The sequence below is a fragment of the Curcuma longa genome, unplaced genomic scaffold (assembly GCF_044706935.1).
Source record: "Curcuma longa cultivar G26 ecotype Majalengka, Jawa Barat unplaced genomic scaffold, ITB_CL_G26_1.1 contig_15349, whole genome shotgun sequence".
NCBI lineage: Eukaryota > Viridiplantae > Streptophyta > Magnoliopsida > Zingiberales > Zingiberaceae > Curcuma > Curcuma longa.
In genome coordinates this window covers 1-24003 of record NW_027430048.1, presented here as the reverse complement: position 1 = coordinate 24003, position 24003 = coordinate 1, and the positions used below count along the sequence as shown (strand labels likewise).

General features: G+C 40.8%; 4 protein-coding genes across 5 annotated transcripts; 3 read left to right on the top strand and 1 right to left on the bottom strand.

Moving 5' to 3' along the window:
- The first annotated feature begins 1469 nt into the window (after positions 1-1469).
- Positions 1470-5077, top strand: LOC141816228 (protein LEAD-SENSITIVE 1-like). The gene is made up of 3 exons (XM_074704050.1): positions 1470-1557; positions 1685-1758; positions 4208-5077. Exons 1-3 carry the CDS (start codon positions 1538-1540, stop codon positions 4888-4890), a joined length of 777 nt encoding a protein of 258 aa, XP_074560151.1. The 5' UTR covers positions 1470-1537; the 3' UTR covers positions 4891-5077.
- Positions 5078-5362: 285 nt separating this feature from the next.
- Positions 5363-10043, top strand: LOC141816241 (receptor protein kinase TMK1-like). 2 transcript variants are annotated; one of them, XM_074704064.1, is made up of 6 exons: positions 5363-5444; positions 5526-5695; positions 5787-6016; positions 6121-6204; positions 6301-8606; positions 9365-10043. In XM_074704064.1, exons 5-6 carry the CDS (start codon positions 6302-6304, stop codon positions 9874-9876), a joined length of 2817 nt encoding a protein of 938 aa, XP_074560165.1. In that variant the 5' UTR covers positions 5363-5444; positions 5526-5695; positions 5787-6016; positions 6121-6204; position 6301; the 3' UTR covers positions 9877-10043. The 2 variants fall into 2 exon arrangements, with proteins under 2 accessions (XP_074560165.1, XP_074560166.1); XM_074704065.1 differs by having other exon boundaries at positions 6121-6232.
- A 3065-nt stretch (positions 10044-13108) lies between these two features.
- LOC141816225 (serine/threonine-protein kinase Nek5) lies at positions 13109-20369 on the top strand. Its single transcript, XM_074704045.1, has 15 exons — positions 13109-13414; positions 13511-13753; positions 13833-13899; positions 13990-14055; positions 14134-14180; positions 14270-14315; positions 14401-14481; positions 14571-14613; positions 14699-14748; positions 16372-16453; positions 16534-16583; positions 17446-17519; positions 17616-17667; positions 17786-18568; positions 18638-20369. The coding sequence occupies exons 2-15, from the start codon at positions 13656-13658 to the stop codon at positions 20141-20143; spliced, it is 3045 nt and encodes a 1014-aa protein (XP_074560146.1). The 5' UTR covers positions 13109-13414; positions 13511-13655; the 3' UTR covers positions 20144-20369.
- A 1373-nt stretch (positions 20370-21742) lies between these two features.
- Positions 21743-23254, bottom strand: LOC141816235 (putative aspartyl protease At4g16563). The gene has a single exon (XM_074704057.1). It carries the CDS (start codon positions 23244-23246, stop codon positions 21846-21848), a length of 1401 nt encoding a protein of 466 aa, XP_074560158.1. The 5' UTR covers positions 23247-23254; the 3' UTR covers positions 21743-21845.
- Positions 23255-24003: the final 749 nt, after the last annotated feature.

The window sequence follows — 24003 nt, the reverse complement described above, 5'->3', positions numbered from 1 at the left end:
TAGCATGCTAAGTGAGAGACATCATGTCAGTGGAATTGAGCCAGCTAGGCAAGAGTGTCAATTTGGCGAGGTTAAGCTGACTAGAGAGTCAGCTCCGTCGGGAAGACTAAGGAGTTGGCATTTAAAGGAAGATTGACTAATTGGTCTTCGAGTCAGTCGATCTTCGGGTTAGTTGGTCTTTGAGTCAGTCGGGAGGTCGCTACCATTTCTTTCGCTCGACGTGTCCTTTCCCCATGGGCTGAGCTTTTACTTTTTTGATCGGGGTATGGCAGCCATAACATGCATTATTTCTAAAAAGATGTAATACAATTAGAGATGCGCATATAATATCAAATTTAACAGAACTATTTTGCATATTTTACGAGTGATAAATAAAAAGACTAAGTTAAAGTTTAACACATCTCAGAAGACTGTTGTTATTATGAACTATCTATCAGTAACATTCGGGTTTTGAGTTTTTTATGAGTCAAAATCATATGATGTTTGGACTTCATCGAGATATGAATTCTTACATTTACCATTCTACTACTGTCTTGATCCGATCTTTAATCGACTGCTCTTTAATATAAGACTGCTCTAATGCTATAACCCGATCCCTTAATTTTTGATTTTTTATATTAATGTTTGCACTTAGTAGATGAAGAATTGGGACGACTCCTGAGCCTAAGAGTCATCACACGATCATATGCAACTAATGTTTGGGAGCCAAGGTCATAGAGGGAGTTTTTTTTTTCTTCTTAAGCTTGAGCTTAGCTCGTAATGAACTTAAATAGTTTGCGAATGACTCGAGCTTGATTCAAAAATGGCTCATTTTAAAATTAAACGAGTTTAGTTCGAGCTTAGCTCGTTAATATATAATATTTTTAATTCATGTAATATAAATAAATATGTATATATACACACGTTCGTGAGCCTCTTCATGAACACGTTCATGAGCCTTTAAACGAATATGTTTGCGAATCTTTAAACGAACATGTTCGCAAACTCACGAACCAAATACTATTAAGCTCGAGCTCAGCTCGATAATATTTTCGAGCTCGAAAACAGGCTCGAACTCGACTCGTTAACTTAATCGAACGAACTCAAATGAATTTTTTTCGAATCGAGACTCGAATAGCTAACAAGCAATTTGATGTGTTTACCCCTCTAAAGATTTTATCCTAAATTAGAAAACTATACTATTTCTTTAATTAGATAACAAAAATCTAATTAAAGATTTGGCGAAGGATTTTGGCCTTAAGTTTATATTCCCTGTCTCGATTCATCAGGATACATCAAAATTAGAAATTCCTTTCGCCAGCAAGCTGTTCCAAGCGCCATAGGACGCTTCTATTGGTACTATTTTGTGTCCCCTGCCTCGATTGAGACGGGAAAAGGGGAAGCATAAGGCCGTTGGATATTGTAGAGTGGAAGATCGGACGGATGCCGCATACGAGGAATCGGGCGGAGAGTGAGTAAAAGAGTTCCGTTTCAGGGCGGCAAAAGCGGCATCTTTCCCGATCGTCCAGGAGGGTCGACACCGCGGCGGAGAGAGACGATGGGGCTTCTCTCGAACAGGTTCGGATGCTCGCCTTGCTGTTGCTTTAGATCTAGTTCTCTTTCTTCTACGTGTGATTTCATCGCCAGTATTTTGTTTTTCCCGATGGCTCGCTTCCTTTGGGGCTTATTATGCCTCATAATTTAGGATCGGGAAGGAGAGTTTGAAGCCCGGAGATCATATCTACTCGTGGCGAACTGCATATATCTACGCCCACCATGGTAACATTCTGTTATTTCACCCCCATCGTTTTGGAATTTGAAACGATTATGAAGTATGCTTTTTTAGGGTTGCGTTGTAATATTGAACTTATCCTGCCTCCAATTTACCCAAACTTGTTCATAATCCGTATATGCTGATGATTTCAATATATCATAATTTGCATCTGGATCTTTATTGCATGCTTTATTTGCTCACCCCAAGTACTCCAATTCAGGACTCTTTAAATTTTCATGATTATTTTGTGGATTCTCGACTGTAAAAATCACCTTAAGCTGTTTAATAATCAAAGGGAACCCTTTGATTCCACTCTTCTTTTTATTTGAACCAAATCGCTCCAAGTATTAAGCCTTAGAATCAGTCTAATTGAATAGTTACTCTTGGTACTGTCAATATGGCTGGAGTCGCTGTATATATAACTTGGCAGTAGTTTCATCCTCATTAGTATCATGCTAATGGTCTTTGATCATATTAAGTAATCTTAAAGAATAAATGCTACGTGCAAGAGTTCAACTGTCTGTATCCATATAATGCTCAAATTACATGAATATAAGCAAGGATTTTTCAGTATTACATCGCCTTGAAATGTTTCATGCACTACATAAATTAAAGGACCATTACTCTGACCCACCGAGTCATGGACTTATGCCTGGGCTGAAATATTTATAAATTCCTGGAATCTCATTAAGCAAATTGAGCCTCTGATTTTAGCGGGTGTTCTTGGAATCCAAGAATGGACCAACCATGTCCAATGAGTGAGCAACCATTGTTTTCTGTATGGCCGTTAAGGAATGATTTCTCTGCAGTTAACTTATCCGTAACCATTCCTTGCATAGTGTATTGAACAGGAATGGATTTCTCAATGAAGCATCCCTGGATTCTAGTGCTTTAAAGTAGACATTTAAGCACGTTTGCAGATTCTCTTCTACGTATGAATGAAATAATTGCCAACCTGCAGTTTGCAACATTACAGAATCTGAAAAGATGATCTCTGTTTTGATTTCTTTGTTGCATAGGGGACACACTTAGTTATCTTATGACACTCCTTTTATATTCACTAGGATCGTGATGTTAATCTTATTGTTTAGGATGAGCCAGGTTTGCACCTTAACTACTTGTGGTGAAGGGGGTGCCATGGGACTCCTGTTGCAGATGAGAAACACAAAATTAGTCAGTTTAATTGAGAAATATCATTAGCTATCCTATCTCCAATAAGCTCTGTCAGGTGAGTCAGTAAGTTAGTGGATGCTTCCCTTTCATGAAGCATTATAATGTCTCTCTGTTGAACTGCCTTGTCAAAGTTCAGGCCAATAACTAAAACTCAAAACTACATGGTAGATTCCTACTCCTTGTAGATGTCATATAAGATGCTTTCATATCATTTCTTATCAGTGTCTTTCCATTCCAACAGTCATGCCATAGTCGCACTTCACTGCCATTGTCATCATCGATACAAAATTTGGCTACAAAGAATTCCCCATTGATGTTCTTGGTTAATAGAAATAGCAGTTCTGTTCTCTATGAATTCCCATGGAATAAGGATTTCTGTCTTTGTGTAATGAATGAACTTGGAATGTTGATTTCTATGGAATTATGCTTCTCCAATGATAAGCAATAGTTCTTTCTTACTTTCTTCTGACAAATAGCTTTTCCTTATCTACTTTATTCTTCAAACAATTCTTACTATGATTCTTTTCAATCCTTCAAACTTCAAACAATATGTATATCGTATACATAATATGAATGAGCAAAAGTGGTTTAGGCAAGCCCAGTGGACCTATCGAAGTGGTCATACTACTTAGTGAAGATATCTTCCTGATGTCAAACTAGTTTATCACCTTAGCTATGCTCTACCTTGCGTTTTCTTTTGCCACTGCATTTGTGTGCTTATGAAGTCAATATCTTCATCATGCACAGAAATGGCTATTGATGTTCAGGTCTGTGTGATGTCTCGAGTTAGTTTCCTACCATGTATACTTCCTTTAGGCCAATGTCTAGCTGAGTGAAAAGACAGTAGGAGGGTTGCGCATGGAACATGATTCACTCATGTGTATTACTTTCCCTCCTCTTCTTCTACTCCTTGCTTTCCGTTCCAAGTAAACCCAGCCTTGATATTTTGCTGATCTTGTTCAGGATAAGTAGACAAAAAAATGGTGTATGTGGTGTAACAAGCTAGTTCTAGTCGGGCAATAGAAATAGCTAGACTCTTGTATGCATTGCTGTTTTTATTACCATGCATTTATTCTTTTCTTTCTCCATATTGTTTCATGAAAAGGTGAAAGACTTTTTGCTTAACTATAATTGAATATCAGAGAATTTTCAGCTTCTTTATCTTACAAAGTTAGGGATGATGTTAAATTTTTTATTTGCCATGATTAACATAGAATTTGAGTCATGATAATTTATACATCAGAAATGTTTATTTGTTTTTGCTGCCTAATTCAATTACAGGCATATATGTGGGTGATGATAAAGTCATCCACTTCACCAGAGGTCAAGGACAAGAGGTGGGAACTGGAACTGTTCTAGATGTTGTCCTCGCAAGTTCCGCGCCTAAACCAAACTTGACACCCTGCCCGAAGTGTGCCTACCGATCATCGGATTCCCGTGGAGTGATCTCTTCTTGCCTGGACTGTTTCCTTGCTGGTGGAGTCCTCTATCGTTTCGAGTATGGCGTCAATCCTGCACTCTTTCTCGCTAAAGCTCGGGGCGGCACCTGCACCCTCGCGAATTCTGATCCAGATGAAATGGTCATCCACCGAGCTACCCACCTACTCAACAACGGCTTCAGATGCTACAGCCTGTTCAAAAGCAACTGTGAGGACTTTGCCATCTATTGCAAGACCGGTCTTCTTGTGGCAGAGCGAGGAGTCGTCGGACAAAGTGGGCAGGCAATATCAGTAATCGGCGGACCGCTCGCCGCCGTCCTCTCAACGCCATTCCGTCTCATCACAACTAACGTGTACGGAATGGCAGTGACTGCCGTCGGAGTTTACTGTGCTAGCCGGTATGCTGCAGACATCGGCAACCGCATAGATGTTGTAAGGATTCCTGTCGAAGAACTCACAGCTGGACTAGCATCTGGAAGGGTTCAGGTGGTGGAGGGAAATCAACTGGCTGCATCATCTCATTGAGCTATAAGAAGGTTTCTGCTAACTACCATTTTGCTTATCAACATATCAAGGAGTCTTTCGATACATCCCATGAAATTAGAACGATATAATATATGGATTTGCCGTATCACATATTCAAGTTTGATGTTATGCTTCTACAATCACACATTTCTTGTAATGATATATTGCTATCAAAGAGTTTAAACTTCCCAACATTCATGTTCATTATTGTTGTTCATTGAACTCGCATGTGCCCCATTGCTATTGAGGCAAGCGTCGACACTGTGGGCCCATCAGGTAGGATTCCATGCCACCACATAAATATGTCGGCTACGTAGCCTAGAAAGAACAAGAGACACCACCAGAAAACTAGTAGTAGATCAATTAATTATTCTCTTGTTTATCTTTTTTGGGTTCTCTTGCAGCTTTGCTTTCCTTATTCTGTTTGTTTCTTCCCCTGTTCCAAGTTTGACCCATGGATTTATATCATAGTTAAAGCTCTTGTTGGCTTGCCACAATTCGGCGGTGGATTCCTGTTCAACGAATCTGCTGAAGGTTTTGTCTCGCTTTTATCAGTAAGTTTCGTTAAATTTTGCGCGTAACCTCCAAATGCGATCATGATTATGACTGGCATGAACTCTTAATCGTTGATAAAGTGAATAGTATAAGGCGAGAAGTCATCACTGCCTTGTGACTCTTGTACTTGATTGTCATCAACAATCCTCAAGTGTCGTCCCGGTCCTCGATCACCGGCGACAAGGAATATTCGGTGAAAGTGATAAAGAGAAAAGCTTCAAGGCCTAGTTACAAAAAGAGACATCTTTCCGTAAAGTGTTTTCCCTAATCGTCGCTGTTATTTCTAGTTTTCTTCCGTTAAATTTATGGAATTTGAGAATTTTGGTAATCTGTGGCCGCAGGTTTTTACGAGAAAAATCAAATCTTTAGGTGGTTTACGTTTTGGAGCTTACTGGAAGCCAATAAAGACATCATCTTTTTGCTCCTAAACTGGATTGCTTCTGGGGTTTGATAGTTTGGTGAGATGCCTTCTGCTGCCTCGCCTTTGATGGTCTCAAGGGAGGAGAGAGTGTTGATGCCAAATCCTGATGTAAACCCTCGGTTTTGCGCACGAAGTGGCGATTACGATTTGGTGAGCATTCCCTTCTCTCTTTCCTAGATGTTCCTTTTTATGAAATTTGTTTCAGCATTTTTTTTTAGTTTCCTCAAGTTTCCATTGTGCTCATTGATACTCAGGATTGGAATTGCTAGAATAGCTTCGAGAAGTTGGGTTCTTCCTATCTTTTTCTTTTGCGGTGCAGATTAAGCTTGGCGAGTGCAGTTATTCTCCTCGATCATCGTTTTTAGGGTTATTTCTTCTCTATTTGGCTATTTGAGTCTACTTTTTTGTTCCCTTACCATTAGTTCTGGATGCAGAATGGAGAGGGGATCATGGGTCAAATTGTTTTATTTGTCTATCCTCCTCGCCTTCGTTTTTGTGGCCTTGGCAACCACCAACCCTGGCGACTATGCCGTTCTCGATGAGTTCCGCAAAGGATTGAGCAATGCCGAGCTCCTCGGATGGCCGGCAAACAACCAAGATCCTTGTGGCAGTCCGCAATGGAATTATGTTTACTGCTTCAACTCAAGGGTCACTCAGATCCAGGCTAAGAATCTTGGTTTGGTTGGCACTCTCCCAGTGGATTTCAACAAGCTATCCATGTTGGAAAACATCGGCCTCCAAGGCAACAACCTGACTGGGGCTTTGCCTTCTCTTAAAGGACTATCCAAACTACAGTTTGTTTTTCTCGACAACAACCAATTCGATACAATTCCATCAGACTTTTTTGTTGGACTTGATAGCTTGCAGGTTCTAGCTTTGGACAAAAACCCCTTGAATCAGAGCACTGGGTGGATGCTGCCCCCGGACTTGGGCAATTCGGCTCAATTGGTAAACTTGTCCGTAATGCAGTGTGACCTTATCGGTCCGCTGCCAGATTTCTTGGGCAACTTGCATTCTCTATCGATGCTGAAGCTGTCTTACAACAAACTCACTGGAGAGATTCCAGCGAGTTATAGTTCCTTGCCTTTGCAGATTCTGTGGCTAAACAATCAAGAGGGAGGCCTTACAGGCTCGCTTGAAGTTTTTACTTCAATGACTATGTTGAATGATGTTTGGCTACATGGGAATCAATTCACAGGGCACATCCCCAGTTCAATCGGTGCCTTGACTTCCTTGACACGGTTGTGGCTCAACAGTAACCGGCTCGTAGGACTTGTTCCTGTTAATTTAACAAGTTTACCTAAACTCCAATCTCTGCACTTGGATGACAATTCATTCATGGGGCCAATTCCTAAGGTGAGCTTCAGTGATTTCACATATTCTTATAATTCATTTTGCCAGTCTACCCCTGGTGATCCTTGCCCACGAGAGGTTGGAGTGCTGTTGGATTTTCTTGATGCAGTTGACTACCCACCAACCCTTGCGAATTCTTGGAAAGGAAATGATTCTTGTGTTGGAACATGGATCGGAGTATCCTGCACTAACGGCAGCACATCTGTTATTAATCTGCCAAACAATCATCTGAATGGCACCATTAGTCCCTCTCTTGCAAACTTGGATTCTCTTGTTCGAATTTTGCTTGGGAGTAACAATCTTAGCGGCACAATCCCTGAAGACCTCACAGGCTTGAAGTCCTTGCAACTATTGAATCTTTCTTCAAATAATATCTCACCTCCAGTTCCACAGTTTCCAAGCAGTGTGAAAGTGATTCTTGATGGTAATTCACTGGTGAACAATGGCACCTCTCCTTCAGATTCTAATAGCAATGCCCCATCAAACCAGCCTAGCCCATCATCTAACTCATCATCAGGTGTTCCAAGTCCAACTTCCTCTTCCAGCTCAAAAGTAGTTGTCATTGTAGTTCCAGTTGCAGTTGGGGTTTCAGTTTTCTTACTGGTCGTTTTATTTCTGCTGCAACGGAAGAAGGGGAAGAACCATTTCTCCGTACCAAATGCCATCGTTGTTCATCCTCGGAACTCTTCAGATCCAGATAATTTTGTTAAGATTGCAATTGCAAATAACTCCAACAACAGTTCTGCTAGTGAACTTCACAGTAGAAACAACACTGATTTGGTAGACACACATGTGATCAAATCAGGGAACTTGATAATATCAGTTCAGATTCTTCGCACTGCCACTCAAAACTTTGCACCAGAGAATGTGCTTGGCCAGGGAGGATTTGGAATAGTCTACAAGGGAGAATTGCATGACGGAACAATGATAGCGGTTAAGAGAATGCAGTCAATTGCATTAAATAACAAAGCCTTGGAAGAGTTCCAAGCAGAAATAGCTATACTCTCAAAGGTAAGACACCGCAATCTGGTGTCTATAGTGGGCTACTCTGTTGAGGACAATGAGAGACTTCTAGTGTACGAGTACATGCCTCAAGGGGCTCTGAGCAAGCATCTTTTCGAGTGGAAAGAGTTTGAAATGGAGCCTTTGTCTTGGAAGAAGAGGCTTAACATTGCTTTGGATGTTGCAAGAGGAATTGAGTATCTTCATAACTTTGCCAGCCACTGCTGCATCCACAGAGATCTTAAGTCATCCAATATACTACTTGGTGATGACTACAGAGCTAAAATTTCTGATTTCGGGCTCGCCAAACTTGCTCCCGATGGAAAACATTCTTTGGCAACTAAACTTGCTGGGACTTTTGGGTACTTAGCTCCAGAATATGCTGGTAAAGTGTTTCTGTTCCACAATTCTCTCTCTTACTTTGTTGTTTATCACATTACACACAAAAGAAACAATGAATTCATCATCAAATATTTTCTATCTGTTCAATTCTCGAGGTGCTCCTGAACTATTGGCATATAGATTGGCAGATTGCTTTGCTATGGCCTACTAAAATAATTTGTTTTGTACTAGCATATGCTCATGCTACAGTTAATACACATGATTATATCTCATCGAGATATTCTTTGCGCTATTACTTGACAATCTGTCATTCTTGGTTATACATCTCGCAATACCCAGTGTCGATAACCATCCACTTGTGGTCTTTGAATTGGCTTTATCTAGAGCCCAAGTTGCATTACTATAGCATTCTAAAACAAAACTAGAGCAATTAGGATACAAAGCATAATCTCTAGTATATTTCAAGTATCTTCAATCTTTAATCAGTAATTTCCAGTGTCTATTACCAGGGTTACTAGTAAATCTACTAAGTATCTTTATGCCACATGCGATGAACTACAGATCAACTTCACATACTCCTTTTATAAAGGAGTTTTACCTGGTAGATAACAACACTAAAAATTTCACCTGAGAAATTACAGCTACATGCCTACTGCCTATGCAACTTATTTTTGAAGCTATTTCATTCTCCTAAGACTGAAACAGGGAAACTATCTGTTCTTGTAATCAAGTCATGATGTGATATACTTTTTAGCTGCAACTCATTTACTGATGCAAACTTTTTTGCCGTTGCTGGATCAGTTACTGGGAAGGTTACAACAAAGGTTGACGTCTTCAGTTTCGGTGTGGTATTGATGGAATTATTGACTGGTTTGAGAGCCCTGGACGAGGGTCGCTCGGACGAAAGCCGTTACTTGGCATCCTGGTTCTGTCAAATGAAGAACAGCAAGGAAAATCTCAAAAGCATCATTGATTCATCACTCGCTGTCACAGACGAGTCCTTTGAAAGAATCTGCATCGTTGCAGAACTGGCAGGTCATTGTACTGCACGAGAGCCGTATCAGCGGCCGGACATGAGCCATGCAGTGAATGTACTCGCTCCGCTCGTCGAAAAATGGATGCCTGCCAGTGACGATCAGGACGAATATCTGGGAATTGATTTTTGCCAGCCCCTTCTTCAGATGGTGAAGGGGTGGCAAGCCGCCGACGGCGCTCCGAGTGCCACATCAATGAGCCTCGATTACAGTAAAGGAAGCATTCCGGCGAGGCCTGTCGGATTTGCTGAATCTTTCACTTCTGCAGATGCCCGATGAATCATTTGTTTTCATAGTTTGTAAATAAAACTCATCTTGGAGAATTTCCTTGGGATCACGATCAGCTAGAGGTTGGTAAGTCACTGTGAATATAAACTATAAAGAGACCTACTGTGTTCTTGTCTTGCCTGTTCGACATTATTATTGCAAATTTGATAATGATTCATGCTTTGTCAGAACTGCTGTCGCTCAACATCTTCTACAACTTCTTCTACTGTTGCTTAGTATCTTTAATATTTATTATCACAAACCCCACAACAAACAAAATGGACTTAAACTTGAGCTTTCGAGCTTAACTTTTGTGTGAATATTTCCAGTGGCAAGATCTGGTTTGATGGATAAAATGACCAGATTTGCTGGTACTTACACGCATGCCTGGCTGCAGATCTTCCACCTGCTAACTTTTAAACTTGTCTTCGCTGCCTGTCTTAATCAAGCTTTTAACTGGTTGAGAGGAGAACATCAACTCATGATAAACGTTGACTTTCCAACCGACGAAGTTTGACCTCGCTCCACCTGACGACGTTGAGCTTGCTGAAGAAGTACGCCGCCGATTCCTGCTGGATCACGTTAATCTCGAGTTCGCTCTCTGTCATTCAATGTTGACCTGCGCATGGGTCCCGCTAAGACAGAGACCAGCCATGTGACGCGTGCCCCACCACGTGGCCCATTGCCGCACTGCAGACGAGCGGAACCAATCAGGATTCAGGATCTTGCACGTTCCTCGAGTTTTTTTTTGGGTGAGAATTTGGGGCCTCTGCATTTATATCCACAGGCACTCCTGTTCCCTGTCCGCTTATGCAGCCGGCTCCCGACACCTCGATTATCGGATTTGGATGTTCCTGTCTGCTTAGACCGGGCCAATTAATCAATGGACCGTCCGGTCGAGAGATAAATAGGCGAACGATGAATCGATCTTGTTCCAATTGGCCACGTGGTCGAACGTACATCGTTGCGCATCTGTCGATCCAGCTCGCGGCGATGAATTATTTCATCGAAATAATTGAATCAATTATCAATGATGCTCGACCGATTTATTGTAATTCGCCATGCAATTTTGATTAAATGATGTGGCAATGAGAGAAAATGAATAGACATGGCAGGGGAGGCAGAATTAAATATTGGGGGAGGATTGATGAAGCGAAGCTGAGCTGGCGCTGGTCCCCACGCGACCACGTACGCGACGCTCGGGTCGAGTGAGCTGGAAGAGAGAGGAGCCGAGCCGTGGAGGACCACTGTGGAATATATTTGCAAGTGTATTGCATGTGCTCAAATGCGGATATTAAATATTCGTACGACACTTTCTGTCGTAACGATGGATGATATAAATAATGCATTTTCTGTTCTGTCCCATTCATGGTATCCAGCAACATTAGCCAATCTCCTTCTCAATATTGTATTTAGCACTCATTCTGCAACAACTTAATTCGGATTCAAGGCCGCTTGGGACTTGCATGCTTGAGCACTCAATGTTCACCCAACAAAGACCTTGTTTAGGTCCAGGAAAAGTTGCTCATCCACATTCTTGAGCACTCAATGTTCATAAAGCAATATCTCACTCGGACGTAGGAAGGTCGTCTAGGACCTGCGTGCCCGAGCACTTAGCATCCTTCCAACAACAACTTCATTTGGACTCGGGAAGATCGGGAAGCTCTCAAGAATTCAGCATTCGTCAAGCAACATCTCACTCAGGTGATCCTTAGCATCCTTCTAACCAACAATCCACATTCCCAAGTGCTTGATATTCGGCAAGCAACATCCCATTCAGGCTAGGGAAGGCAGTTCGCTCAAGATCTACATTCCCAATTGCTCGATGTTCGTCCCTCGGCCACCATGGCAACATCCCGTGATTTACCTCTCCAATGCGGGGGGCCGAAGGGAAGGCAGGGAAGGCAGTTCGAGATTGGTGTTTCCGAGTACTCAACGTTCGTCCAACGTGATCCATTCGGATTTGGAAGATATACTCAAAATTAGCTAATTTGACACTTGACCTTAACTTCTGACGATCTAGCACCCTAACAAAATGACTAATGCATGTCGTAGACATGAGTCATTCTATGTAGAGATTTTCCAAGATATGATTTAACAGTTAGTTGTCGTCTCTTGGTGACTTAAACATCTCTTAGACGGGTAACGAGTAGACACATGAAGATTCTCTCAATGACTGTTGCCTCTTGGTACCCTATGGACAGTTGACGAATACATACCATTTTATGTGGGCATTCTTTTAACGATTGTCACCCTTAAGTGCCTTAACTGCTCTTCCGACGGACAGCTGATAGATAAGTGGCATTCTATTAGACTGTATTAAGGTACGTGGAGATTCTACGTTTAGTCTAATGAATCAGGCTAAAGGTTAACACAGTTAATTCAGCTGCGCTTTGGAATCCAAACACCTTCAAGAAAACTCCAAATATGTGCGCCAACGCAGTCCAGTGAGGTCACAAAGCCCTCTATTAGCTGTACTCTCTCTCTCTGATTAGAAGTTCACGAGTGGACAAAAAAAACATCTGATGGTCAATGGAAGATAACCAATAGCCACTCTTATTGGTCATCAAACTAAAGTTTCCACACCATGAACTTATTGACAACCAATGATTATCCATCGGTTGAATGTTGGATCATCCATTAATCCGATTCAACCTACTCTAATTAAAATTGAGAGAGAGCAACGGTAGTAGATATAATTGAGTTGGTTATCGATAAAACAGATTTATTGAAGTGGATAAGGGTCGAAACAATATCTTCTTTCGTAGTGATCAATTATAACTTCTTGATTTACTTCTTCATAGATAGTCGTGAGATTGATCGTGTGGAACCGCTCTGCGGATTTCACCTTTTATTGAATTATTGAAAAAGACTAATCGTATGAGATTATTATGGAACAGACTTATTGAAGTAGACAAATATCGAATTTCGGAAGTTAATGTCTTCTTCGTACCATAGATGATTATAAGATCGATCAGGTATAATCGTTGAAATGATGAATTCTACTGCTGAAGAAGAGGGAGAGCTGCGGTAAGTAAGTAAAACCTACTTATGCCAGTAAGTAAGTAATTAAAACCTACTCCTGCCAGTTCCTCGTCTCATTGCAACACTTAACTGTGCGTCCATTTCATTTAACCCAACCACATCCAGTGGTTAACCTTGGTTTGCTTACCCCTCCACCTATAAATATTCCTCCCCAACTCGGAGCTCCATTTTAAATTGCTGCCATTCCATTGAATTCAATTCGATGCGATGCCAGTAAGTAGTAATAGACTGAGATCAAATATTAAATAAAAGAAGGCGAAGAAAAAGGGGATGCGCAGCAGCTACTCACCGACGCGCGCCACAATGGAAGGCGATTGCTAGACTGCATTTGGCACCCTCGATCCGCTTCCATTTCCCTATCGAGAGGGCCACCGGGGGAGTCGCGATCGGATCCGTTACTGCTGGAGGAAATCGCCGCCCGTTCCGGTCGGACGAAGAGATTCGGCTGGCCGTTGATGGCGAGGACGAGTATTCACTTTTTGACGTTCCAGATCGATTTCGTCAGGTGAGTTCGTCGTGCTCCTGGGATTGATTGACTGCTTTGGGTCTTTCTTCCCGCTGGATCTCAGTGCGGTTAAATGTTTTTTTTGTTTTTTTTTAGTTCTTGATTCGATGCGGCGGGAGGAGCTTGATGAGATCTGATTATTTGATCTATGAAGCAAGGCACTTCGAGCTCGAGCTGAGATTAGATTTGTGAAGTTGATCTTTGAGTTGTGCCTCCAGTGTCCCATTTGTGGATTGGATCCATGGAGTCGAGAATGGATAAGTATGAGATAATGGAACAAATAGGCCGCGGAGCCTTCGGGTCTGCGATTCTTGTGAATCATAAGCAAGAAAAACAGAAGTACGTTCAGCTAGCTTTCCAGGTGTTATTTGCCCCTTTGGACTTCTACGAGTCAATATCTCACGAGTTTTTATTTCAGGTACGTTCTAAAGAAAATCCGACTAGCAAGGCAGACTGAACGTTGCCGGCGATCTGCTCACCAGGAGGTCTGTGGAGTTGATGGATGCTTCGTTACTGTCTTCTTTTATATTTATAGGCGCCATCTTTCTAGTAATTTTCCTATCTGACCTGTGCAGATGACTCTTATCGCCCGTATTCAGCATCCTTATATAGTTGAGTTCAAGGAAGCCTGGGTAGAGAAGGTCTCGAACCACAAAATATAACTCCATATATAGGTTACCTTCTGATTCGTTTTGTCTAATCAATGCGTGTGAATGTAGGGTTGCTATGTTTGTATTGTCACTGGATACTGTGAGGGAGGAGACATGTAAGCCTTCAACTGTTACTTCTTTTTTTAAAATTACCTTTAATGTAAACTATTTGGTTCGCTTGACTTCAATCTATGTAATCTAAAAGGGCTGAGCTGATGAAACGATCAAATGGAACATATTTCCCAGAGGAGGTATAGTAATTTCATCTAGATCTTTCTATATCTGTCTAAAAATATTTTGGAATGGTCAAAATCTGATAAATTGACTTCCTACCAGAAATTACTAAAGTGGTTTGTCCAACTCTTGTTAGCTGTTGAGTACTTGCATTCAAACTTTGTTTTGCACCGAGATCTTAAGGTTGGTGACATTAGGCATAAGTTGCTTCTCTCGGCTGTTTATTTTCTTACCTGATTCTTTTCATTATGTCTCTTCCATCTCTGTGACAGTGTTCAAATATATTTCTCACTAAGGATCAAGATGTTCGCCTTGGTTAGCAGTTTGACAGTGCTTAGACATTTAGATAATCATTATTTTATTTACACTTAAACTTTTCCTTGCCTCCTTTCCTGTGCAGGGGATTTTGGGCTAGCTAAAACTCTAAAAGCTGATGATTTGGCTTCTTCTGTAAGTGTTATAATTCCTCCTCGAATGTTTTCTTCTTCAATAGACAACTCTTAGAATGTGATATGATACATTGTTGAACTAATACACATGATTTAGTTAGTTAAAGATAACTGGTATTAAATATATGATATTTTTTAAAAAATTATTTAATTTCTGTTACTTCAAATGTAAGGGCCAAATAGCAAACCAAAATCAATTTCAGGATGAACCAGTCTTTTCTTTTCTTCTTTCATTCCATGCTTTATTTTGGAATGGTGAAATGCATAATGAGCTAGGTTCTAAAAATGTCACAAGCATATTTTCGTGATTTCCAAACTTACTTTCCACAAGATCAGCCAGTAAATTCATTTTACCAGATTGTATCCACTTTTAGTAGGATATATACATGATATGTAACATCTGCACTCCCATATCTTCCCGTTCTCGATTTCATGTTCTTGATGTGAAACCAATCATGTTGAAGTCTGCTTTGTGATGACAGTGGCACTGTGGTCCCAGAGGTCAAGAGTTGGTATTTTCTTTAGTCTGTCATGATGTATTTACTTGGTCTCTGTACTGTGAATGCATCAGCATGAACTCAGGAAATTTATATAAAGTAAACATAATGAATTGAAAGGTTAAGGTGGTAACTAATTTCTTCCACAAGATTTAAATCCATGTAGTTTCATTTAAAGAATATAGAACTTATGATTGTTTGAATTCTAGCAATTGCAAGTGCTGACCTTGTTGTTTAACTGTCAGTCTTTATTTTCCTTTGTACTGATGCTAGTCTTAATAAAAATATTTGTTTAAATCTAACATTTTGTTACTTTCTTGTACCTCTTCAGAATATTGTATAACGGTATCAAATTGACCTCACAGACTTATTGCTTCACAATAATTGGAAAAATTGTAGTTTCTAAAGTAGCTCTTCATAAAATTGGAGTTTACTTGTATGTAGAGCTATCAAACGGGCCAACTGATAGCGAGGCGGGCCAACCCACCAGAAACCCATCATATAGCGGGGCGAGGCTGGCCAACTCACCAATTTGGTGAGTTGGAAAATCTCCAATCCAACCCAATCTAAGACGGGTTGCGGATTAGGCTGGCCAACCCATGGGCCTCTCAAAAAATAAAAGAAATAAAGAAAATATTAAAATTTTTAAGTTTGGATTTCCGTTTAAACGAGTCAAGTTGAAATTTTTAAATTTGGATTGTAACTTAGATTAGTCAAGGTCACTAGTCCATTGAGTTTTCTACTTTAATTTTAAATTTTGATGAAAAAAATAAGTTTTCTCAATCCACGGGTCAACCTAAGCCCGCCATGAGCCAACCCATGCAGGCTGCGGGCCTAGGCCATCTTAACCCACCTTAAAATGGATTGATAAAATTTCGACCTAACCCACCTAAATTGTTTGGCGGAGCGGGCCAATCCAACGGGTCTAACCCAAATTGGCAGCTCTACTTGTATGTTAAATGTATAGTTTGTGGTAAGGTTGGACCTTCAAATTATAACCCATGTAATACTTGTCTGATAATTTCTGCCAGATGAATCTTTGATTGGATTTCTTTTTCTCGAATGCAATAGCTTGTCATATGATGCTTGCCAATTTCGATAAAACGTACAAGTGGAATTTCCTATAGGTTGTTGGAACTCCCAATTATATGTGTCCGGAGCTCCTTGCAGATATTCCTTATGGATTTAAGTCAGACATCTGGTCCTTGGGTATGACTGCTTCATGAATTTTTATACCAAATGCTTTCTGGTGGATTATGCATATGATTAATTTGGAAATCATTGATCAGGTTGTTGTGTGTATGAGATGGCTGCTCATCGACCTGCATTTAAAGCTTTTGTAAGTCTAACTTTATGCAAGTTGATTGAATTACTTAAATGTGCTGGACTCCAGGTAGCTGGCATGTGCATATTTTGTATTTGTGCATTGAGACACGTTGGCCAGTCATAAACTTTGTTTGCAATATAGTTAAATGAAAAAAAAAAGAAATTTGTATTATTTTTGGATTATTCTAGTTGCATGATAGATACCTCGTAATATAAAAGGTTTACAAAGATTCACTAACAACAAAAAAAAGGAAAATAAAACTGAGGTTTGATCTATTCTGATGTATGGATAAAAAATAGGGATCTTGTTCTTTTCCCTGAATTAATTCTGTATGCAGTCTTATTTGCTTTGTCCTTCCTGATGTATTCTTTTTTGATTTGTTCTTTCATGAATATATCTAGTCATTCTCAAGTCGACTTTCTTTTTGTATTTTATTGGTTTTCCTTAACCATCACACTGCACTAATGCTCGTGTCTATTAAGCCTACTGGGAGTTTAAAAAATCATTTACCTTAAGCACTGCTTTCAGCCTGTTAATAGTACAAACTGTGCAATTCTAGAAATATATATCTAAAGTAGTATTAACAAGTATTTTTGACCTTTTGTGATTTATCTTTCGGTTCTGCATTCTCCCTGATATTTTCACACGTCATTATTTTTTTAAAGAAAAACAAGATGCTTCATTTGTGTTGCTTCTATGTGTTGATTATGCTAGTTGAAAGAACATTTCACGTTAGGTATTGGGGATAAATAATTCCCTCTTTTGAGATGTTTGTACCAAATGAGTTGAGCTTGCTGGATTTCTTCTATTAAATTATATTTAAAGTTATAAGAAATCTTTCCCCTTTTACCTTATGTATCTGAAATTTCTTTAGGATATGGCTGGTTTAATAAGCAAGATTAATCGGTCATCTATTGGTCCAGTTCCTGCTTGTTATTCTTCTTCACTGTAAGTGCATATTTTGCATATATCTATTGTAGTTAATAACTCTGTTGTTTATTGGGAGTTTAATCACTATAAAAAAAACTCGTGTTTTTTATGCAGAAAAGCTATTATTAAAAGCATGCTGAGGAAGAATCCAGAAAATCGTCCAACAGTAAGCCCCTCGAGCTACTCTCTCCATTCACAACAAATTATCAGTGTGTCGTGATCGATGTTTTTCACCTATATTCTTTTCCTAACACCATTTAAAAAGCTAAAATTCAATGATTCAGGCATCTGAGATTCTACAGCACTCTTATTTGCAACCATATGTCAGTGAACACCGACCATGTCCTGTTCCTTCAACTGTCGACCAGTCGCATGAGAAGCCCATCGCTACCTCACATAATAGTCAGAATACGTGTGAAAGCCAAAGCAGTAGTTTTTCCAGCAGTGACAAGGACAGTTTGCACTCGGGGGACACCAATTTTCCTGGTGAAAAGGTTTACTGCCATCAAAATGACGTTGGAAGGGACAATGATTCAACTGATGAAATGGGTTCTACAAAGTTCGTTCCCCTTGGTTCATTGCATAGGAATGATGTCCCCAAAGCTGTATTAGAGAGAAAAGATTCATCAAAGTTGACACATGTTGATTACCAGCCCAATGTTGTGTCTAAGCATTCAAAACCCACAACTAACATACTGACAGCGTTAAAAGAGGAAGGGAAAGTTAGAGAAAGTAGATCCCCAATGAGAGCAACACGAGTAAAAGTTGGTCCTTCAGATCGCAAGATTAACCCAGAACCAGTACCTAAGTTGTCCAAGCCTGCTAGTGGCAATTCAATTTCACTGTCTAATTCAGAAGGCCAAGCTGATGTACCTACTGAAAGCATTGATGAACCTCCACAACACTCTTTCAACCATAAAACTGAAATAGGTGTGTCAAACAGGGTTTGCAAACCTGTTAGTGGCCATCCTACTTCAAAATCTAACATAGGACAACCTGATGAACCTGCCAAGGTTCATGGTGAGTCCGAAAAAGGAGTCCAGACTTCACACAAGTTTAAGCAGCAGGTAAGATAACAACTACTGTCTTTTATTTCTCTTATACATTTACAAACTACCACTACATTGTTGTTGCAGTTACCAAAATCTGAATCTGCTCCAAAGATCAAGGCCAGAAATGATGGTGTTTCACCACCAGTTCCTGTCAAACAAATATCAGAAGATAAAATTCCTACCAAGAGGCAAAGGACTCCACCTTCCAGTGTGTCAAAAAAGCCTATCCTTCATTCCAAGAAACTTGATGTTGACAATCGTTATTCATTTGAAAGTAGTGGGATCATAAATGTTCCTACCCTAAATAAGGGTACTGATATTTGTCCAAAGGAGGATAGATGTTTCCCTAAGAAACGTGAAAACCAGAGCGAGGATGATCATCTAGTTTCTTCAAGTCCAATTGAAATCAATTTGGGTAAATCAAGCTCTCCATCTGTTCGAAGTCAAGAATCTCCAGTTGCAGTTGTTGAAGTGCAGAATGAATTGTTTCCATCAAGTGCTCCACATACTCCTAGTCAAGATTCTCTCAGTACAATAGTGGAGGGCCAGAAAAAATGTTGTTCCCTGAATAAAACACTTGATTCTGCTGAAGAAATCTTTCTGCCTGAAATTTCAGAATCAGATAGGCCGGCATCGTCATTATCTTCATCTACAAATGTGAGACTTGATTATTCATCAGCTGAGAGTCATGGGAATGACAGTAAACCTACTTTGAATTTTGAAGTTAGTGCAGAGGACATGCAGAACAGTACTTCGAGCAATGACATAATGAGCTCAAGTTCATTACTGGAGCCAACATTTTCTATATCTGAACAAAATGTTGTCTACAAAGATGATGTTTCCTCAGTCAAACCTGAGCAAAATCCGAGTGTCATGCAAAATGGTGTCGACAAGTTTACAGTTAGAGAGCTCCTTGCTTCAATGACAGATATCGTGCCATTTGTTACAACGACCCCAAAGAGCTCTCCTCTGGAAAACACTAGGACTCCTGTCCCTATTAACCAGACAACGGAAAAGCTGACTGCACCTCAGTTGACCCCAGTTTTTGACGAAGTCATACATGTCATTAGGCACAGTAGCTTTCGAGTTGGTGGCGATCAACCTATCTTAGACAACAAGGAGAAGAATGTTCAGAACATTGACATGGGAAAGCTACTTAGCGTTGTGCAAGATGAGGTAGATACGAGGAGCATCTCAACTGGCCTGAACCCGTCTGGATTTGTTGAAACTATGACTCTTAAAACAAATGCTTCAGAAAGTTGCAGTCAGGAGAGGCTCATTAGCTCACAAACATCAAAATCAAGTGGTACAGAGAACCAATTTGCTTCATCTGAACACTGCCAAGCTCCAAAGGAAGAGGAGGCCCCGGCTAAAGAAACGCTGGACGTGAACTCCTTCAGACAGAGAGCAGAAGCTCTTGAAGGATTGTTAGAGTTATCTGCCGATCTTCTGCAGCACAACAGACTGGAAGAGCTTGCTGTCGTTCTAAAGCCATTTGGGAAGGACAAGGTGTCCCCTAGGGAAACTGCGATTTGGTTAGCTAAGAGCTTTAAGGGAATGATGAGTGACGAAGCCAATCGCACGTCATGAGGATTGTAAAACAAAACCCATCTCCTTCGTTTGTTTAATCGTCTTTCAGTTACAGAAAAAAAAGTGGTTCAGTCTCTCTCCCAACATGGCGGCAAACGGTAAACCCCTTCTTTTCTTAACAAATTTTTAGTCTACATTCTTTTTAAAATCGTGTATATACAGTGTGCTGTGTCGATGTCAGCATAATTAGACTCTTTCGTCTTGAATTTTAAATTTTAAATCATCACAGATTGCATCAAAAAATATCCATTACAAATTTTAAACTTTTAACAAATCTCTCATGATCTTTTACTTTTAATTCATGTATCAAATGTTCAATTTTATAACAAATTTATCAGAAAACATGTACGATCAAAACTTTAATTAATTATTTAAATAATATTTTCACATGAAATATGACACAGATTAAAATTAAATTCTCTTTAATAAATGAATTTTTAACTCAAATAAAGAATTCTTCAGATTTCATTCTAAATAATTATAAAAATGATATAATGAATAATTTATAAATTAAAAAAATATTTAAAATGTCCTCAAAGTTTAGTTAGATTTATTAAAAAATATTAATTTTGTATCACAGTCTGATATAATGATAAAGTATTTAGAGGAATAACAAAAAGGATGTATTACTATCCCATCGAGTGTGGTGTCTAAAGAATAATAAAACAATTAGAATTCAAATATAGGATGAATATTTTTTATGATCTAAATAATACCAATATGCAAACAGGGCCCAATATACGAGACAATTAATGGTGACAACAAATGCATATCCTCGTCAACTCGAGCTGTCATCGATCTTATTATAACAACATGAATTGAAAGCCATGTGTCAAACAGACCTACTGAGTTAAGCCCAGCCGGGTTCTAACTTCTATCTAATCTGTCAATTTAGATCCGTCGAGTTGATCCACCCGTCAAGTAATTTAGACAGCTTAAGTTGAAATTTTATCAATTCATTTTAAGATGAATTTAGATGGATTGGCCCGCCTATACTCGCGACTCGCGTAGATTAGCCTGCAGTGGACTTGGATTGGTCCGTGGATTGAGAAAGTCTATTTATTTATTTTAAATTTTAAAATTAAAATAAAAAACTCAATTAATTAATTAGTAGATTTGATCTATTTAAATTACAACTCAAACTTAAAAATTATAATTCAAACTTAAAAATTCCAACTTAATCAATTTAAATTATAATTCAAACTTAAAATTTTTAATATTTTTTTATTTTTTTTAACAAACCCGTGGATTAGTCTGCCTAATCCATGATCCGTCTTTAATTGGATTGAATTAGAAATTTTTCAATCAGTCAAATTGATAGATTGGTTCGTCCCGCCCATATGATGTGACTTACTCCGCCAGGGATCAACTCGTTTGACACCTAATCTTATCTCCAGTCGTACAATGCAAGCTCCATCCTCGGCACGCTTCGCTTCACGCGTTAGAATATTATTGCCGTGCCAAAAGCTAGGCATCTTTCCTCAAAGCGCACTCATTTATAAAAAGCTGCCCCCCAGAGGAAGAAAACAAGTTCCTTGCTGGTGTTCATTTATCACACACTATTGTCCATCTATGTGAGCCTCTTTATCGACTTTGCGATTAAAGTTAATCACCGTGCACTTTCCTGGACAGAAAACCATAAGGACATTAAACTAAACTCGGTTCGATTAATTAAGCTTTTGAGGGTTAATTAGGAATAAATTTAGATGATTAGGCAAGACTGCCGCCGGAATCCCAATCGCCCCCGCTCCAAGTCGTACACCATCAGATAGTCCTGCTGCTGGAAATTACCCAGTATCACCGCGGGGCCGCCGGCGACGTCCGCGGTGGCGACGTCGTCGTTGCCGTCGGAGATGACGGTGAGGCACACCCCCGCGGCGTCCTGGCCCACGAACACGAAGAAATTCTCCAGCGGCAGTCGCATCTCGGCGCCGCCCTTGAAGCGGAAGGCCAGCTCCGGCAGCTCCACGTCGGTCGCGTTGGGCGGTAGAGCGAAGCAAGGACGCAGGCCTGTCTGGAGTTCCAGGGCGGTGGATCGGTTGTAGCGGCCCGCCACGCGGTCGACGAATGCGGCGAGCACTGGATCGAACACCTTGGAGGCCATGTATGTGAAGGTGGTGCCGGAATCCACGATGACGCCGCCGTTGCCGATGTGGTCTGGGAGGAGGAAGGAACGGGGGATTTTGACCTTCTTGCCTCCTACGGCGATCTCGAGCAATCCGACGTAGTAGTAGACGGAGAAAGGAGAGCCCGCTCCAGCGGCCGAATTGTTGAGGAAGGGCGTGAAGGATAAGCCACTGGAGGAGTCCTGCTTTGGTGGGTCGAGCACGACGGAGCCCCTCTCGGAGGCGTCGTCGTCGTACCGACGAGAGATTAGGCAGTAGGAGAAGCGCCTCAGGCCAAGCTGGGATGGGAGGGAAGGGGCGCCGCGGCCGAATCCGGCAATGCCTCCGGCGGGCTGGCGTTGGGAGAAAACAGAGCATCCGACGGTGAAATTGGGGAAAGTACGGCCGGAGAAGCCCAACGTCTCCAGCATGAGAAGGCCGGCGGTGGACCCGGAGCCATAGATTAGAGCGTAAGGGGGGCACGCAGAGACAGGACAATCGGAGGTAGCGTTGTCGCAGGCGGCGCAACGGGAGCGGAGGAAATCGGCTGGGTGGATCCAGAGGCAGCGGGGGTTTCGGCACCCGACGAGGGCCACGGAGGAGGAGGATCGAGGGAGAAAAGGAGTGATGGTGCTTCCGGAGGGCGATGCACAGCGGCGGCACTGGTACGAGGAGGTGCAAGGGAGCCAAGTGATGTGGCTGCCGGTGTCGAGGAGTAGGGGGAGCTCCTGCGGCGGCGTGCCGAAGGCGAGGTCGAAGGAGTAGCCTCCATAAGAGTGTGGGAACAGGGAAGCGGTAGTGGACGGAGGCGAGGAGCGGCGGTGGGGGTTCTTGAGGAGGGAGGCGCGGAGGTTGGAGGCGGAGGCGAGGGCGGCGAGGCGGTGGAGGGGGTCGGGGCGGGTCGGGAGAGGCGTGCGGCGGAGAGGGAGGGTGATGGGATCGGAGGAGGAGGAAGCGGCGAGTAAGAGGAGGAGGAGAAGGCGCAGACGCGACGGCATTGCGAGAGTAGCGGCGACGGGCGGAAGAGGAAGATGCTTCGCGTTGGAAGGGGTAATAAAAAAAAGGAAGAAAGGAGGAAAAGGAGAGGTGGGACTAAGACACACGGCGGAAGAAGACAACGGTCTTGCGCTGGATGGAATAGGGTTGGGTTTGAGGCGTTGGGCACGGATTCGTCACCCCCTCGGATCACTCACATGCATGCCTCCTTACGCCATCTCCGAGGTTGTCGAATAAAAAATTAAATAAAAAACTCTAATTACGATGGAGATGGATGTGAGATTTTTAATTATAAAAATAAATTATAATTAATTTAACTCGACTTATTTACATATTTAAATCACATTTTATCTCTATTTTTTGTTTGAATTTATCATGCCTAATACTTTAATTTTATTTAACTTTTAAGTCCACAAAATTGATAAATTACAAAAGAGAAACAGTGCACGAAAGGATACCATTTTATCTTTAAAAATTTATATCGAATAAAAAATATAATAAAAGGCTATATCTTATAACTATTTTTATTTGAATTTATCACATTGAATTCTTGATGCATTATATACAAATTAAGGGAAGACAATGCACAAGAGTATATATACCATTTTGTCTTTTTTAAAAATGTATCGAATAAAAAATATAATAAAAGAATAATGGTTTTTATTTAGTTTCAAATTGAAACCCTAATAACGATTATTCTAATAAGAGCAATTAATATATGCCAACTCGTTGTCACGTTAACAGGCAATTAATTATAAA